The 18230-nt window shown below is 42.7% G+C and overlaps 1 protein-coding gene across 1 annotated transcript in view; it reads left to right on the forward strand.

Moving 5' to 3' along the window:
* LOC307218866 (uncharacterized protein C1orf21) overlaps positions 1-18230 on the forward strand; it is a 152463-nt gene that overhangs the window by 118011 nt on the left and 16222 nt on the right. The window contains exon 4 of the mRNA XM_079981810.1: positions 16827-16903. Within this exon, the coding sequence (XP_079837936.1) occupies positions 16827-16903 (77 nt within the window). The remainder of the gene's footprint in view (positions 1-16826; positions 16904-18230) is intronic.

Genomic DNA, 18230 nt, shown 5'->3' on the forward strand with positions numbered 1-18230 from the left:
TCAAATCTAGCATGAAAGGCAAACACACTAATTATTTTCAAATGTGCAAAGAATGAAAAGTCGAAGTGATTCATTAGAAATAAGATGTTAAGTTTTGAGTTCATCAGCTTCCTTCTAAGGGTTTTGCAGAAATAACATTTACTCCAAGAATCAGTCTAGCATTTATAGACCTGCAGGTGATGCAGTCTTCAATCTTTGCCCATCCAAATGTGTATATAATTTGCCAGATAAATCATTTGAGTGTGTTGACATTCATAGACCATATAGAGTCTGGTGTATTGATGTGATTTAGGGAACGTGATAAATGTTTGCTCAGATTTTCCTTTCTACTTTTTCTGGTTCTCAACTTAAAACATTTGCGCTAATGAATCCATCATGTTCCCATAGCAGCTACATAAAATAGAAACTGTATTTCTGGATCAGAGCAAGGTTCATCTAGTTTAGTCTTTTCTTTCTTTCCAGTAGCAGCTAAGCAGATACCTCTTAAAAGAAGCTCACCGTCAGGGCACCTTGGGAGCAGCAGCAGCTCCCCTGTTGACTTTCACTCTCCTCTAGTCATCAGAGATGCTCTGGTTCTGAACATGGGGCTTCCATTTAGCTATCATGCTTGACAGTTTGGGTTAAATCTATTCCCCATGAATTTGTAAAACCTTTTTTTTTTTTTAAGAAAAAAAATGAACTTCTTGTTGCATCTTATTGTGAATTCCGCTTACTGTTCACAGAGTGGTTAGATGCAAAGAAATGGTGGGAGGAATGAGCTGGGAAACAGCCAAGGGAAGAAGGCTCAGAGCCCTGGAAGTAGCGATGGGATGACAATGACTGGTCACAGGGAGAAGAGGGAGAAGACTGGGAAGAGGAGGTGTTGGAAGCTGAAGGGGCAACAGCTTAGTGAGCTGGGAGAGTCTGTGGCAGAAAGAAGTCCAGAATCAGAGGCAGAAGCTGAAGCGGGAGAGGCGGGTGAGGGAGGCCAAGAGGTGGAGAGGAGTCCAGCTGGTGAAGAGTCATGGGTGTCCCCCTTCCGCTCCCTGCCTGTCTCCCAGAGCCAGAGGAGGCATGAAAAGGGCAGAGGAGAGATTGGCTGTGCAGAGATGCAGTCTCTGATTGCTTGGGGGAAACCGTGGAGAGGAGGGGACTTAGGCAGCTGTGAAGAGGGGAGGACCTTCAGTCTCAGTAGCCGTCTCTACCAGGGATGTTAGGCCTGACACTCCAACACGTCTGTGCAGATCGTGTTTTTGCTAATAGAGAGTTAACTCCAATTTGCACGGGGAAGCGTGGCTTCAGTGGCTGGCTCCTCCTCCTGTTGCAGAGTGGAAGGGGGGGGGAACAGTCCCCAGCCAGTGGCAGCAGCAGCAGGAGGAAGAGGAGGCCGGTCGTGATGTGGCCAGTGGTTTCTGCTGCTGCTGCATCAGCATAAAGGAAAGGGAAGTAGCTGGAGGGAATGCCCAGGGCAGTGACTCCATATGCAGAGGGTGGGCTCCTGTAGGTGGGAAGCTCTCAAATACAGTAAAAGAGAAATAGGTGCTGCCCATTTTAATTGGGCTTGGGGGGGTTGTTCAAAGAGCCGTGGGGAGTGGGGCTCAGATGTGAACTGCTTCATTTTCTCCAAATTGCGTGAGAGCTGGGAAGAGGAGGGAGCCTTTGTATACTTGGCCACTATCTGATCAGTGCAGCTGGTGCCTGGTAAAACCAAAGAAAACAAGATTTGGAATGGATAGCATGAAATGTGAATATGCATATGATTGTAGTTCAGATATTCATAGGTGTGCCATAACTCCTAATATTAGAGAACTAAGGCTTTGAGAGTTAGTAGCCCAAATGCTGCAGAAGATCCAGTTCTCCCTGTTTTGCAAAGGCTCTCCCTGTCGCCACCCTAGGCCATTATCTCTATTTTGTCTTTTACAGATGCTGAGGGTGCAAATACATTATTGTATTTTAATATTTTGTTGGAAGCCGCCCAGAGTGGCTGGGGAAACCCAGCCAGATGGGCGGGGTATAAAAAAATATTATTATTATTATTATTATTATTTAAAATGATCATAGGGCAGATGACTGGAACAGTTTGTGGGCAGAAAAGCCTTTAAGAAAGAGACCTGTGAAAGAGAAAATTCTTTTATTTATAGATTGCCTTTAACACCTTTACAATATAGTTACATAGACAAAACAATGTGCTGCAGAGGATGCAGGCGGCAGTTGGTACAACGTTCCACATGTGGTGGCCAAGAGAACTTGTGCAGCCATTCTGGGAAAGAGCATTTATGGAAATAAACAGTATTACATATCAGCATGTACAATGTAATCCAAATCTGGGTTTGTTAACAATATTTAAAGAAGATCTGCTCCAATACAGCATAAGGAGCTTGCCACTTTTCTCCTGGTGCCCCCACAGAACTGGACACATCACACGTTGGCAACAGAAGGTATAGTGGGGTTTGCCATATGCCTGGAAATTGCTGAAATGTCCAGGGAAATCCAGACGTATGTCGGAAGTGTAAATTTTAGCTCAAAAATTTTATTTATTTCTTTTGCAAAATCTCAAATAAGGTCAACAACTATTGTGTCCAGATTTTCACTTTTTGAAATATGGCAACCCTAATGTTTAGACAATTGCCTTATCTATATTTATTTATTTTATTTATTAAATTTGTATCCTGCCCTTTATCTATCTCAGGGTCGTTCACAGCATAAAAATACAAAATAATATCACAAAATACATACTAAAAACAAGAACAAAACAAACCTTCAAAAAATGCCTGCTTTGATCTGTACAAGTGATACTCAAGATCCATTGTGATATTAAACATTCTTCTGTTGTTGTTTGTTTGTTTGTTTGTTTGTTTTAAGTACATTGTTTTGGAAAGTTTTTCAATGCCCCAACTGCAGAAGCCTGTGCAGATCAGGCTGTTGCTCATTAAGTGAATGCAATACAGTGGTACCTCGGGTTAAGTACTTAATTCGTTCTGGAGGTCCGTTCTTAACCTGAAACTGTTCTTAAACTGAAGCACCACTTTAGCTAATGGGGCCTCCTGCTGCTGCCGCGCTGCCGGAGCCTGATTTCTGTTCTCATCCTGAAGCAAAGTTCTTAACCCGAGGTACTTTTTCTGGGTTAGCGGAGTCTGTAACCTGAAGCGTATGTAACCTGAAGCGTCTGTAACTGTACCACTGTATGTGGCAGGCAGGAGAGCCTTCTGCACTGTAATGAACTTTGGTGTGACAATAAGTGTTACAAATTTATAGGTGCCCTTTTCATCTGTGAAATACTTGGAGGAGCGCTAAAGAAGGCGCAGAGTTGTCTGTGAAGCGCTTGCTTGAGATTTGCTGAGGCGGCAGCTTGCCATATGAAAGCTGTAAATAACAAACAAGGTATTAAATGTAAACTGCAATTCTGAAAGTGAAGGGAAGGCTTTATGGGACAACCTGTTAATTGGAAAATGCACCAGGTTAATTTGAGGGGGCCTCGCCTGGTAGGCCAAGGGCAGGACTCCGGCCTCAGCATTTTACATATTGCCTGCTGCGAAGTCTAGGACAATTGGTTGAACCTGCTTTTTCCTGTGTGTATTTCTGGTGTGGTTAGAAGTTTAAAGCTGCAGTCTTAAGTATATTCAAATGTAACTCTCAGGAAATCAACCTAGGACCTCCTGCCAGGAGCAAAACCACAATATGAACTCCTAACAGGGGTGTGTTGCAACTCTTCCTACAGCCCCCCCCCCCAATCTCCATTAGGTCATGCTTTAGGAGGGTTTGGGGCAGATGCATGAAGGTAGCATGTTCGCATCTAGAGGTACCATTGTGCTTGTAGACTCACAGCTTACATGGGGGTTACATTCTGGGGATCGTGCTTAAAGCCAAAATTGCGTATTGTCAAAACACAATGGGTTCAATGCGCGTAAGTTGTGGAGCCTGGTGTATATGTCCTCCTTAAGCTCATCCTTGCAATGGTTGTAGACAGTGTTGAAATAGGAAATGCATCTCCATCTCTGCTTTGTGACCCCAGAAATAGCCCCAGTTGCCAGATTGTGCTATTCCAGAAAGTTGCCACCAACCTATTAACAGCTCTGGACTGCCGTCAGTGCCAGCCATAGCTGATGAACAATTATAACGTAAAACTTCCTGCAACTAAGAGGCTGGATTCATTACTGTTTTGGAATTCATTGGAGAGACCACTGGGAGAAAATGTGCTAATGAAGTGTAAAGTGTTGTGGAACACACATTGTGCACTCCCTGCTCTGGGAAATTCCCTGTGGGACCCCGCTATCTCTTGACTTTCCCCCACTGAAGATAAAATGATTCTTCAAGGACACAAATGATTTGGCCTCTCGTCATCATCTGTTATTCTCCCAAAGGATCTGATAAATATTAAGTAGCTTTAAAGATTAATTTGGAAGATGGGGTTTGAGTAATGCTTTGCAATCTGCAAATAACAACAGATATTCCCATTCTTCTTCTTAAAATAGGGATTTTCTGACTTCTTGACTCAGAAGTGCTTCTATTTTTGTTATGTTTTCCCTTTCAGGCATTTTGATATTTTAGGTTCATAAAAGACGCACAAGGCCTCAGTCTCACAAACATTACCAATCTGTTTCCTGTTTTTGAAATCTGAAAGCGGTTCTTTGTTTTGCTTGTAATGGAAACCCTGGTCTTGCAAAAGTGGAAAGGGGAGTTGGGGGATTTGTTTGTTTCTCCAGTATATAGAATGCAACCATAAACCATATTTTAAAGTGCTTTTTGTGTTTTGCAGGGCTGAGATGCTCCAGGCAATAGCTGAGCAACATCTAGTAAAATGAACGGGCCAGCCTCCATTATTGCCTGAAGTGCCTCAATTACGAGGTATTGTGTTTTTTTTTATATAAAAAAAGCACCTCACGCCAGTGGCAGATCATGAAATGTATTTTCTAGGAGCCCAGGGCAAAATGTGCATCAATAATGGAGCAGTGCCAGAATCTATTGACTCATGTCACAGTTGTGTTTGTACAGGCGTCTACGTGACGCTGTCCAAACTGTAAAATAATCATTACTTATCACAATTGTGTTGAAAGGGTGCTTGGACTCCTTGTTGGTGTGCCATGCTTTTCCAGTGGCTTTGTCTGTGTTGATCGAAGGACATTTGAATATTTTAATTGTGGCCCTGGGTATGTGCGCATGTATCTATGCGCCTGCCAATTTGGGAGACTGTGCAGTTCCGGCATTAGATTGTAGTGAATAACATGATAACCTGAATTTATTCTCCCACCACCCAATGCCTCTAAATACCACTTTGTTGTAAGTTTACAGCATAATCGATGGTCTCCAGCTGTTTTGTGCTGCTGGTGATCGTAGGAAATGAAGGATGTGGCCCCGCATAACATGAATATGTTTCTGGCAGGCTGACAACTTAATTACTAGAACAAAATAATTGCCTGCGTAAACACTAAGAGAAGGAAGTGTGAATGGAATCTAATAAGACCAGAAATCTATATTTAGATCATCCTGTTGTCACTAGTTTTTATGTAATGCGAAAGCTGCAAAGAAAATGACTTAGGGTCTGTTAGGAGTTTGTCTGATAACATTTTTTTTCGTTTGTCATTGAGGGGTCAGAGATTGGCAAAAGAGCAGGTGCTTTGTGTTTAGGCTCTTATCTCCGGCATTTCCAGTAAAAAAATTGGGGAAGCAGGTCTAGGAAAGATCTGTGCTTGAGAGTTAGGGAGAACTGCTGCCACTCAATGGAGAACAGCACTCTGCAAGATGAGCTAATGATCTGAGCTGCTATAAGACAAATTTATATGTTCTTTACATTGATCAGTGCTGGTTAATGTGAGGGGAGCTGATTTTCTACACGAAACAGTGGCTGTATTTTCAGAGTCAACAAGATTCCCTGGTGTAATGTGTGAAGAGTACCACCACAACAATACTGTTGTAGCTGTTGGAATATTTATAAGTTACACTTAAGGGGCAGATGGGGCTTGTCAACCTGGAAAGGGAGCCCATCTAGGAGATGGAACACTCTGATCCTAAACCTCTGCTACTTTGGGGTATATCTCTGGGAGAAGAAAAGGCTAAGAGAGTAAACCCTACACAAATCCAGAGTGGAGTCCCTAAGACAGTTGGATGGCACCTTGTACGCCTCCTTCAGGCAACTCCTGTAGCTCAGCTGGTGCCAATGAGAGGGGAGTCTTTTCGGCTGGGCAACCCAGGACCTTCATACACACTGCCCAGGCTTGCAGCCCAGGGAGGACAGCGCTTTCACTTCACCCCCAGAAGCATGCTCCATTGCCTCTCAGGACAGACAGGTGTCAACAACAACACTTGATAGACCATCACTCTTCTGGCAAGACAGTTGCAGTCACAATAGGTCTAATACTATAGCTGCCATCCAAGATGGTCAGTATGGTTGGTTGCTGGATTCGAGCTTCCATCATCTCCATCCAGCATAGCCAGGGATCAGGAATTATGGGCATTGCAGAGTCACACAAAAGCTGGGACACGAGAAAGGGCTCTGTAGGAAATAGCTGTGCTTTCTTGGGAGTGAGAGCCTTGAATACCATACAGAGAATCCTAGGATTCCTTTGCACGTCAAGGAATTCCTACAATTAACACAAAACCTCTCCATGCATAATACCAAATGTTAGAGTCTTAATCCCAGGTCGCTCACTGCATGCATTTGGAAGACATAGCAGTTGGCAGCTTTCCCAGTTGCCTTCAAGCAGCAGATAACCCTCATGTAGGACCATTGAATGTGGTGATCTATAGTGAAGTTTCCTGCATAAAGACCTTTCTTGTGGGAAATCAGTGATGAGAGCAAGGTTTGGTTTATACTATAGCAAAGATACTTATGTCTGGGCTGGCCCATTATGTGTGAGCTGATAGCAAAGAAGGAACGGAAGACAGCATCTCATGGCCTGAAATCCTCCAAAGTAACTCTAGGGAGAGAATTATTTTAAATGGAGTTCCTAAGCTTCTTTGAAATTGGTTTGTAGTGAAAACAGTGACAGGCACTTCATGATTGTGATGCTAGTGATTGCTACCCTACTAATGGCACCTGGTTGCACAGTTGCTGCTGCCTGTTAATACCCTGAAATTCCTGTAGAGTAAAGCTTACCCTAGCGCAGTGAAAAGATAATTAACCCGTGTAGCAAATATAATCACTTTGGCTTTGATGTCGGATTGAGCCTATACACTAATAATCTTCAAATAACTGAGGCGCATGTGTGGTAAAGTGATCAGAAATGATCGTAGGAACTATTTATTTCATCAAACAGGCAAATGGAATATCCAAATACTAAGCTCAGAATTCTATCTTCTCTGGAACAGCATGTATCAGAACTTAACTAAGTCTCTTTAAGCTGCACTGTAACATGTTTAAAGCGAAAAATCATCCGTGTGGGAGGTGGTGGTAGTTGCTATGAAGGATCTTGAGTCATCCATGGAGCTGATTGGCGGTGCATTCAGGGCAAGTGAAAGAAAGTACTTGGCGCAATGCATAATTAGCTATGGAATTCACTGCCAAGATAGGGTGGTGGTTTCAAAATCCACTGAAGAATTAAACAAATTCAAGACGTATTGGTTAGCCTGTGGTGGGATGAAGCAAAAAATATGCACTTCTTTTCATGAACATTTTCAGCAATGTCAAAAGGCACCGGCAGTTTTTCAAGAATTGTTTTGAAAGTGCTTTGCAGGAAGCATTGCCGTCACTCCAAATGACTTCATTTACCCATCATGATGTATGAAAGACAACTAAATCCGATTGGCTGCGTGGTGTTGTGTCGTCAGCTCGTTCACTATGTGATCACTGTGTTGGGATCACCATGGTGGCAGCTAGAAAGCACTGGTGTTGCTTTCGTTGATCTTTGTGCTTAACAATGTCACATGGAAAATCTAATTTGTACATGTAGCTCTATGATACCTTCTTTTTTACTCTATGATCCCCGATTTGTCTACAACTGCTAAAGTCAGAGGGGGAAAGGACTTAAATTCAAGGGGGTAGGTTATTAGCAAATTAAGATGGCGCAGAAGGAGCAGCAGAGAGGGAAAATGATGACAGACGGATTTTTATTTTTAAAAAAGAGAATGTGCTCATGAGGATTTTTAGGGAAATATATCTATCCAGAATCTTTACTTTCAACCTGAATACAGTGGTACCTCAGGTTACATATGCTTCAGGTTACAGACTCCGCTAACCCAGAAATAGTGCTTCAGGATGAGAACAGAAATCATGCTCCGGTGGCGCGGCAGCAGCAGGAGGCCCCATTAGCTAAACTGGTGCTTCAGGTTAAGAACGGACCTCTGGAACGAATTAAGTACTTAACGTGAGGTACCACTGTATTGCAATATGAGAACATTTGGTGCAGTTCTAAGGAAAGGCTATTAGAGGTAATATATCTCTAATTGTCTGATGCTGGAAAGAAGCAGGGACCCATAACTTTTATGCATTGTTTGTGATGTTTTAGTGGCATCTGACTGGTAACTGTTGGAAGCAGAATTCTGGACTAGATGAACATTGCTCCAAATCTACAAGGAAACACGTGTTCTTAAGAGGCCAGAATTCATCTCTAGAGAACTTTTCTAGAACTTTTCTCCTCCCTAAAAAGTCAGCAAAGCTGCTGCTGTTGTTTTCATTGTTCTGAGAATAAAAGTTACATTGAGAACATACTATCTTCCGTGTACCTTTTATGGCTGTGCCTGCAACCCTTGCCATGTTTGCTAGGAATTTGGTGCCCTAGAATTCACTGCATGTTGTTTCTGAATAAATCTGGTTAGGATTGGAATACTAATGGCTGCAATCACACATAACACTAAAATATACCACTACGTGTTTGAATAGCAGTGAGTCTCAGGCTCGAGCACTCCTCCCACTTCATCCACTGTGACCACAAGGAGAGATCAGGTACTTTCTTTTCTAAACGGTGGTTAGTTATCCTAGTTTGTTTCTCTAAATCAGAGATTGATAAACTCAAGCCGGGGCGGGGGGCGGGGGGGCAAATATAGCCTCCAGACCTCTATAGCCAGCCCTTGGAATTCGATTCCAGTCCTTAACTCCCTCTGCTCTGCACCCAACTCAGGTGCCTTTGCCTGGCTGGAATGCCTCCTTCAGCGCTGATGATGCCTCTTGTCTCTTGATCTGCTCAGGAATTGGTGTGGCTGCAATCTAGCCTGATATAGTAAGGTCAAAGTTGCATCCTTTGTTCCACTCATCACCTGTCTCACCCCCCCCCCCCAGAACAGTGGCTCTCCAAGGGTGTGGTGCCATTCTGGTGTGCCAGGAAGATTCAAAGAAACAGTTGAAATTACAGTACAGTACGTGTTTGTGTGTGTGTGTGGATATGCAACCAGGAAAAGTATGCATGCCTCTCTTCAACAGCATTGGCTATCCTTCTACAGTTCCCCACAACATATTGTTGTGAACAGGGATTTTCAATATGGAAGATCAGAAAAGGGAAGGCTTCGTTGAGATTATGAGATTATCTGGCAAAGCAAGTTCACACCTTTCACTGAGTTTGTATACATGCTTAAGGTGCATACGTAAGAGGCCCGTTTATAATTATATTTTGGGAATCATTTACGTTCTTCTTGAACTGTGTTGTTTTGTGTTTTCTGGATGTGCTATGATCATATTATAAGGTAGTTGTGTTCTGTGCTATAAATCAAGCTCTGCTGTATCAAGAGTAGTTTCCAGGACTGATTTATGATGTGTAAAGCCAGCAAAATATGAAGCAAGGTGGTATCTAGAGTGTCTGTTTTAACCGCTGGTTATATTTTGATTTTATTTGTTTACTTTTTTTGAATTCTAGCTTTGTATTGGCCATTTTAATGTCTGTTGTATGTAAACCATGTAGAGGTTCTTTTACAATTAAGTGGCACACAAATTCTGTTAAATAAAGTGAGCTTGAGAGCAGAAATTCAAAATGCATCATATTACAGTTAAACAGAAATGACTTTATTATAGAGAAGGTCAGAGATCACATAGCATATACCAAAAGAAGTTGTAGCAAATCTGTCTAGAATACATAAAAATATAAAAAATATAAAAATGCAACATTACGTGGGCAAATGCATTTCAGCGTTGCCTGGTAAATGCAGGATTTTGGGCAGGTCCCCCAAACAATGAGATTGTTCAGAGAGTCTTTTGTTTTCTAGCCTTTTCAAAATAGAATCTGCTGGATTCCAGGCAACCCCCACCCATTTTTACCTGAGTATCAAGAATAGACCTCCCCCTCCCCTGACAGTGCAAGCCAGTGGGTAGCCAACAAGTCCTCAGAAAGGCAACAACAACCATTTATTTCTTGAGCTGCTGCCCATCTGACCGAGTTACCCCAGCCACTCTGGGCAGCTTCCAATGAAAGGAAATGGTTGTGAAGACCTCGCTGCAGGAAAGGAAAACACAGGAATGATGTCATTTGCCAGAGTTCCAGTGGAATCTGTGTAGCAACCGGGCTTTATTTTCAGCCGGAACTCAATTCTAGCACCTCTCAGGTGGGTGCCATTGCCGTTATAAGAGAACAAGGCACCTCTTTTTTTATATAGAAAAATAGCACTGGTAGCAACCATCAGTACATAGATGCTGACAAGAGCTCACAAGGAATTTTTTTGTACATAAATGCTATTGGTTTTACAATTTCAACTTCAGCAATTAGTATTTTCCATCAAGTAGAATTAAAGAGACAAAATATCCAACATAAAAAATAAAAAGTGAAATAAAAGTAAAGAGAAGCAAAGAAAAAGAAAGAAGAGAAGGAAAAGAAAGGAAATATCTTTTCAGAGGTTCTCTTTAACCTCCAGACTTCCCTCCATTTCCTTTCCTGGTTCATTTAATATATACCTTTTCTGCATAATTTACTTAAACCTATTTTTTCTTATCCTTATTGTTTTATCCCAATTGCATGCCATCACATTTTACTGTTTTAATTCAAATTTCCTTCCATAAAGTTTTTAGAGACCCATATCACGTCTGTTCTTGCACTACTTTCATATACCGTATTTTTCGCTCTATAGGATGCACTTTTTCCCTTCTAAAAAGTAAGGGAAAATGTGTGTGCGTCTTATGGAGCGAATGCAGGCTGCACAGCTAAGCCCAAAGCCAGAACAGGGAGACGGAGCGCTGCGCAGCGCTCCGTCTCGCAGTTCTAGCTTGGGGTTAGCTGCGCAAAACCTCCGCAGGGCAGGGGGGTGAAGGTACCCTGTTGCCCTGCGGAGGCTTCAAAGGCCGTCCCCGAAGCCAGAACAGCGAGGTGGAGTGCTGCGCAGCGCTCCGTCTCACTGTTCTAGCTTGGGGTTAGCTGCGCAAAACCGCCGCAGGGCCTGCGGAGACTTCAAAGGCTGTCCCCGAAGCCAGAACAGCGAGAGGCTATCCCAGAAGCCAGATCCCTCTTGCTGTTCTGGCTTCTGGGGTTCAAATTTTTTTTTCTTGTTGTTTCCTCCCCCCCAAACTTATTATCCGGTGCATCCTATAGAGCAAAAAATACAACATGTGAGAAAAATGTATACTCCCTATCCAAAATATGTTTTGATCTCCAAGCATCAATTAAATTTAATTTTCCACCAAATTGAAAAATGTTACTGGGAGTCTCCCTTTCTTTGTATCTGTTTTCCTAATTGTTCTGTCCATTTCTAAGGATACTACCCCATTCAAATCCCCCATTAATATCATTTTTTGGTCTGCATATTCTAAGAGGTCTGTCTCTTTTTATAAAATTCTGCTTTCTTTTCATTAGGGGCATAGATCCCAGTTATTAACACTTTTTCACTTTCCGAGATGATCTGTACTGCTCTCACTCTTCCTTGTTTGTCTTTAAATAATTGTTTGGGCTCAAGTTTTGAATTAATATACAGCAAAACTCCTCTTTTCTTCTTTTTATCCACAGTTATAAATTCCATTCCAATCTTTTTATTAATCAGGACTCTCGTGGTTTTTTGCCACATGTGTCTCCTGCAAACAAATTATATCTGCTTTTTGTTTTAAAATTACATGTTCAATAAATTGCCAGCCCATGGGACAGATGTGGCCCTTGGGATTTCCCCATCTGGCCCCATGTCTCATTCCTCCCCCTTCCTTTGCATGGATATTAGTCTTGAAAATAGCCCCTCCCCTCCCCCGGGAGTCAAGGGAAGGCTGTTTTTCTAATCTAATTGTGGCTGGGGGAGCACTTTCAAGGGTGTCACAGCTGGGTAGGGAAGCATTAACTTTTTCCTCCCCAACTGCAAAATCTGTGAAGATCATCCCTGCATCTCCCTACTTCAGATAGGCTTCGTAAAAGGTAAACTGGGAAGTTTATCAAACTTAAAAGTCAGGCCAACAAAGGTCACAGTTGTCACTGAAGTCCAGCATCAGTGAAAAGAGTTGAATAAATTCAACAATTTGTCTTTTTATTTTTATTTTTGGAATGTAAGCATTATGCTCTTCCTCTCCCCACCCCCCAATTTGTATGATAGAGTTATCAAGAGTGAGATTACATTGTCATGGTTTTTAATCTGTTTTGTTTTATCGCTAAGCATTTTAATTTTAACCATTGCAGAAATCTCTTATACCACAAGACTTGAAATCTTGAGAGTCAGCAGCCCTGGGAATAGCTCTTGGTTGCGTTTTCCAAATCACTAATAACATTTTAAGCAGAGTATAAATACCATTTTGGACCAGAAGCCAGATAGAACAAGGGTAGCCTTGTGGGTTTTGTGGACTCCAATTCCATCAGCCCCAACCATAATGGCCAGTGATGGGAGTTGTAGTCCTTATGTCTGGAGAGCACCACTGTGGCTACTGCTGAGAGAGCATTTGTAATTAATCTGCCCTTAATTTGTTGATACTTAAGAATAATACTTTCTGGGGGTGAGAAATCTGGGATTTCTGTGAATAGACATTTTAAATAAACAGTGTGACCTGCCAAGTTAAAAATGAGTGGCCCAAGTCTGAATTGGGCTCAGTTTTATTTGTGCTGTTAAATTCCTTCTGCCTATTAATCTTGCTGAGCAACAGATGGCAAATAAATGAGAAGGTTGGCTGTTTCCCTACTAGACAACAAATTTAAGTTACTAGATAAATTTAGATGCACTTAGCTACTAATGTGTTTTCTTTCAGTCTGCCCACGGCAAGCCTCTAGATAGGAACATCAGAAACATAGGAACTGCCTTGTACTGCCCTGATAGACACACTGGGCAGAACCATGGCTTAGCGGGAATGTGTGCGTCCCAGGAGAGAAGACTGCGCCCTCTTGGCTCCTCTTCGTTCATTCTGGCCGTTTGCAAGGGAGATCTGGATTAAAACATAGGGGGAGCTTCGAGCAACTCATTGACCTCTTTCGGTTTAACCCCACAGGGTTGTTGTGAAGATAAAATGAGAGAGTGCCTTGTAAGCCATCCCAAATTCCTTGGTGCAGTGTTTCCATTATAGAATCATGAGCATCTCTTCTTGCATGTAAATTCCCCCTCCTTGCTGGGTCTAATCATGGTTACTTGTTCCATCTGCAGTGGTGTTAATTCTGTAACCCAGGATCTGAAACAAGGAGTAAACCATGGTTTCAAATCCTGTCTTAAACGGAAACCACAGTTGGCTCTTAACTGTGGCTCCAGTTACTTGCTGTTACAGCCAGCAAAGGAGATTCACGACCCAGAAAGTAGCATGCTGACTCTCATGCTGACTCTCAATTGTGTAACCATACAATCAAATGCGGGGGGACGCGGGTGGCGCTGTGGGTAAAAGCCTCAGCGCCTAGGGCTTGCCGATCGAAAGGTCGGCGGTTCGAATCCCTGCGGCGGGGTGCGCTCCCGCTGCTCGGTCCCAGCGCCTGCCAACCTAGCAGTTCGAAAGCACCTCCGGGTGCAAGTAGATAAATAGGGACCGCTTACCAGCGGGAAGGTAAACGGCGTTTCCGTGTGCTGCGCTGGCTCGCCAGATGCAGCTTTGTCACGCTGGCCACGTGACCCGGAAGTGTCTCCGGACAGCGCTGGCCCCTGGCCTCTTAAGTGAGATGGGCGCACAACCCCAGAGTCTGTCAAGACTGGCCCGTACGGGCAGGGGTACCTTTACCTTTACCTTTACAATCAAATGCAATTTACATCAATTTTTCTATTACCCTTATAGGGCTGGGTGATATATCAATATATTATCCAAAATTGGTTTGAAGTCCATATTGTGATAATCATTTTCATAATTTTTTACCTGGCAATATCTCACGAATCCTGATGTGTGTGTGTGTGCGCACGCAAAAATCATATTGTGGGGAAAAACATGAAGCCAGCCAATGCCTCTGCATAGCTCCACCCTTATTTTAGATATTGTGATATATCAGTATATCACAATGTTTAGCTGGTGATATATCACAATGTTGAAAACCATTTATAGTCCAGCCCTAACCATGTATTTTTTTCTAGCGTTTGTAAGCCAGCTTAAGAACGGTGGGAAGTTAATTTCAAATCATTGTTATAGTAAGTTTTTTAAAAAACACATGATCCGTCTGTAACAATAGTACCATATGCCTACATGTGTCTGGATGCTGACTTTGTTCCTCTGGCTTTCCCCATTCCCCATGTAGCTTCTTCCCCCTAGTTCTGATCTCAGTAGCACTCTCTGCTCCCCTCCCTTCTCCTCCCTCCCTTCAGTCTGACAGCAGTCTGTTTTCCATGCATGCAGGCAAATAATATATCTTGAAATAGCTATGACAAGGCAAGATTAAAAGTTGTCCCATGGGATCGAGAGAACTCAGCAGATGGGCTGTGCTCTTTATTCTGAGGCTCTATATTGTACTACCAAAGAATGGGTGGAAAGGTCTGGCAAGACTGATAGCTTTCAGCAAAAGCCAGGCCATAGAATATTGCTTATCTGAATCTTAGTCTCTTATTTTCAGCCTGTAATTTTGCATCCCTAGAAGGTGTCAGGCACCAGCAAGAATCTTATAGTGATAGCTGTTGTTGCAAAATCATCCATTAGCTGCAATGAGCTTCTAAATTCACAAATTCAAAATCTCTTCTTCTTTTTAAGTGAAAAGCACTAAGCTCTTAAGTGGTCTGAACAGATGAGAGGATGGCCTAGTTATCGTTGAGGTGGCAAATCTATGTCGGGACTTTAGCAAGCAGGCTGCAGATAAGGGCTGGCAAAAGCTGAATGTCCATCCATGCAAAAACAGTTCCTAGCACTTTAGAAAATAAAATATCAGAAAGAAGCTTTCCGGTTTCTCCCGGATGCTGCTGTTTTTCTGTGTTGGGGTACAGTGATACCTCGGGTTGCATATGCTTCAGGTTACATATGCTTCAGGTTACAGACTCCGCTAACCCAGAAATATTACCTCAGGTTAAGAACTTTGTTTCAGGGTGAGAACAGAAATCGTGCTCCGGCAGCGTGGCGGCAGCAGGAGGCCCCATTAGCTAAAGTGGTGCTTCAGGTTAAGAACAGTTTCAGGTTAAGAACGGACCCCTGGAACGAATTAAGTACTTAACCTGAGGTACCCCTGTATTCGTTTTCATGAAGAAGCATGCCATCATTCAAGCACCCACATTGCCAGCTGCAGAGTTAAAACTGAGAAGCAGATCTGTTGCCTCAGTGAGACCTGGGTCCGTCTGAGGAGGGTCCCAGCTTCATTCTAGAGCAGGGGTGGGAAGCCTGGGGCCCTCTGGATGTTGCTGAACCACAAATCCCATCCCCCTGGCCAATGGCTGGGCTTGCTTGGGACTAAGGGGAGTTGTAGTTCAGAAACCTGTGGAGAGCCAAAGGTTCCCCACCCCTGTTATGGGGTTTGGCCTTTTTGCCACTGCTTCCATGGAAGGTCATTGAGATGCTCCTAAGGCTGTAAAAGACAGTGAGCGAATAATAAACTGCACCGGAAATACACTGAGGTTCCTGTTTCCTAGAGAAAATCCTGAGGGTTTGATTACCTCATTTGGAGTGTTTTCACTGTGGTATTTGGCTTTTCAGGGTAACCCAAAACGAGTATATGACTGTATCCTAGTGAATCCTATCTTCTCTGTGTTCTAAGAAATGGCCTGTTTTCTCACTAGCCCAGCCAACTTGTTGCTTTTTCTCATCAGCTCCTTGGCTCATCCTCCAAATTCGCTCCATAGACTCTATAGGCTGATTTTATGCCTAAAGTTGCTTTTCCATTGCAACATCCCAAACTTTTCATAGCTCTGAGTCCCTCCCCCACCCATATCTCTCTCTCTCTCTCTCTCTCTCTCTCTCTCTCTCTCTCGTGTTTTCTCTCTGCTTCCATTATCCACCCACCCGCCTTGTGAGTTCTAGAATATATTCCCTGTGTGTCCATATGTGATCATGTAAGAAAATGAGACTGGCATCTGTTGCAAGACCGGGGGATATAACACTTTTAGGCCCTGTGGAGGAGAGAGAACAAGCTTAACGTAACACATAGAACAGGTTGTTCAAACAATATTTTTGAACAGGATGTTGATCTGATTGCACTAAACAATGATCTCAGGGCCAGTTGTAAGAAATAGCAAGCAGTGAGTAGTGAGGAATGAGATAGGTTTTAGGTTATGCTATGCTTCTAATAGGTTGTGTTATATTCTGGATTATGTATGTTTTAATAGATTATGTCTGAATAGGATGAGAGTGTTGGAGATACGTGCAAATGTGTATGTGAATCCGGTCTTGGGTGTTTGATTTTCGTTGCTGTGTATACTGTGTATATACGGACAATGACAATAAATTTATCTAATCTAATCTAATCTAATCTATGAGCTGGTTTCTCATAGCTCAGCGTTGTAACATTTGGCCTCTCCTCCTGTATTTTTTGCACCGCTGTGTTTATTATATGTGGCCTCTTTTATCATTCAGTTGCAATCTGATGGCAAATAACTGTTGCTTATTTTTAACCCTAACAGGTTGGTCTGTCTCTCTTCTTTCTCTCTTTCAGGAAAAAAGTGCCACTTCACATGTAAGGCTTAAGCCTAACAAAGAGCTTCCAGGATTAGTACACCAACCTAGAGCAAAGTAAGTCTTACATTGGGGGGGGGGGGGGTTCCACTGATGAATTAAAGTGAAATTTCTATTAAACGTTTTACCCAAGGGAGATATTTCTGTCCCCACTTTCCTTTTCCCTCCCCAGAAGAGCTTATCTGATTCCATCTATTTGACATGCTGAAACATTGTCTTCCTATTTTATTTCATTCTGGATTGGCTGCTTAATATTTTAAATAGTTGGCTTGTTACTTTATATTATTTATTATTATTATTATTATATCTGGGAAAGCTAACATGGTGCCCTCCAGATAGATGTTCTTTGGAATTCAATTTCCATCAGCCTTGCTTACTGGGGTGGATGGGAGTTGGAGCCCATCAACTTCTGGAGGGAACCACATTGACTACTCCAGCTTTGTACTGTGATCAAGGTGTTGCCATTTTAACTACTTTTAAAAAATTAAAAAGCAGGACACTGTATTTTGAGAGAGGGGAGAAAACAGCAAATCCAAGCTGGTAGCCTTTGTTTAAGCAGACTTGAAGACCTTGGATTGTGCGAACTAGCTACTGCACTGGAGTGCTGAGCAGATGGGAAACAAAGCAGAGAATCAGCTCTCAGTTCTGGTTTGTCAATGGCTCAGGCTGTAGTTTGGATTTTGAACTGTGGTTAGTTCAAGCCACACAATATCTAAATCTGAGCTGTAGCATTGGGTCCTGAAATCTGGCTTAAAATATAGTTTCAGGCCCCAGAATCAGAATATCTTGTACAGAGGTTGAAAATCTGTGTTGGTACATCTAGAGGAAAGTTGGATGTCTCCCTAGGGGCTGCCACAGCCAGCCTCTGTACCTAGCAGTAGGCAGCATGGTATCTGCACAAAGACAAGGGAATGCCCATGAGAATTTGGGTAGTCTTGCTTTTCCGCTTTCAGATATAAACACTGCCAATTAAAACAAAAAAAATTCCTTCCAGTAGCACCTTAAAGACCAACTAAGTTAGTTCTTGGTATGAGCTTTCGTGTGCATGCACACTTCTTCAGATACCTTTTCGTGCATGCACACGAAAGCTCATACCAAGAACTAACTTAGTTGGTCTTTAAGGTGCTACTGGAAGGAATTTTTTTTGTTTTGACTATGGCAGACCAACACGGCTACCTATCTGTAACTGCCAATTAAAAACAGCTTTGTTGCTGAACTCCTGTGACTTGTACCTGAAGCTCTTTGCAGTGGTTTCATACTTGAACACCGAGTTCTCTTCGGGTGCCGTGAGAAATCAAGTTGGGTTGCTGGAATAAGCAAACGGATCTTCTGGCTTTTGGTGAGCAGAACTAGGATGGGAAGCGTGACACACCTTGAGCATCTC

This window comes from Podarcis cretensis (genome assembly GCF_951804945.1).
Source record: "Podarcis cretensis genome assembly, chromosome: 6".
Taxonomy (NCBI): Eukaryota; Metazoa; Chordata; class Lepidosauria; order Squamata; family Lacertidae; genus Podarcis; species Podarcis cretensis.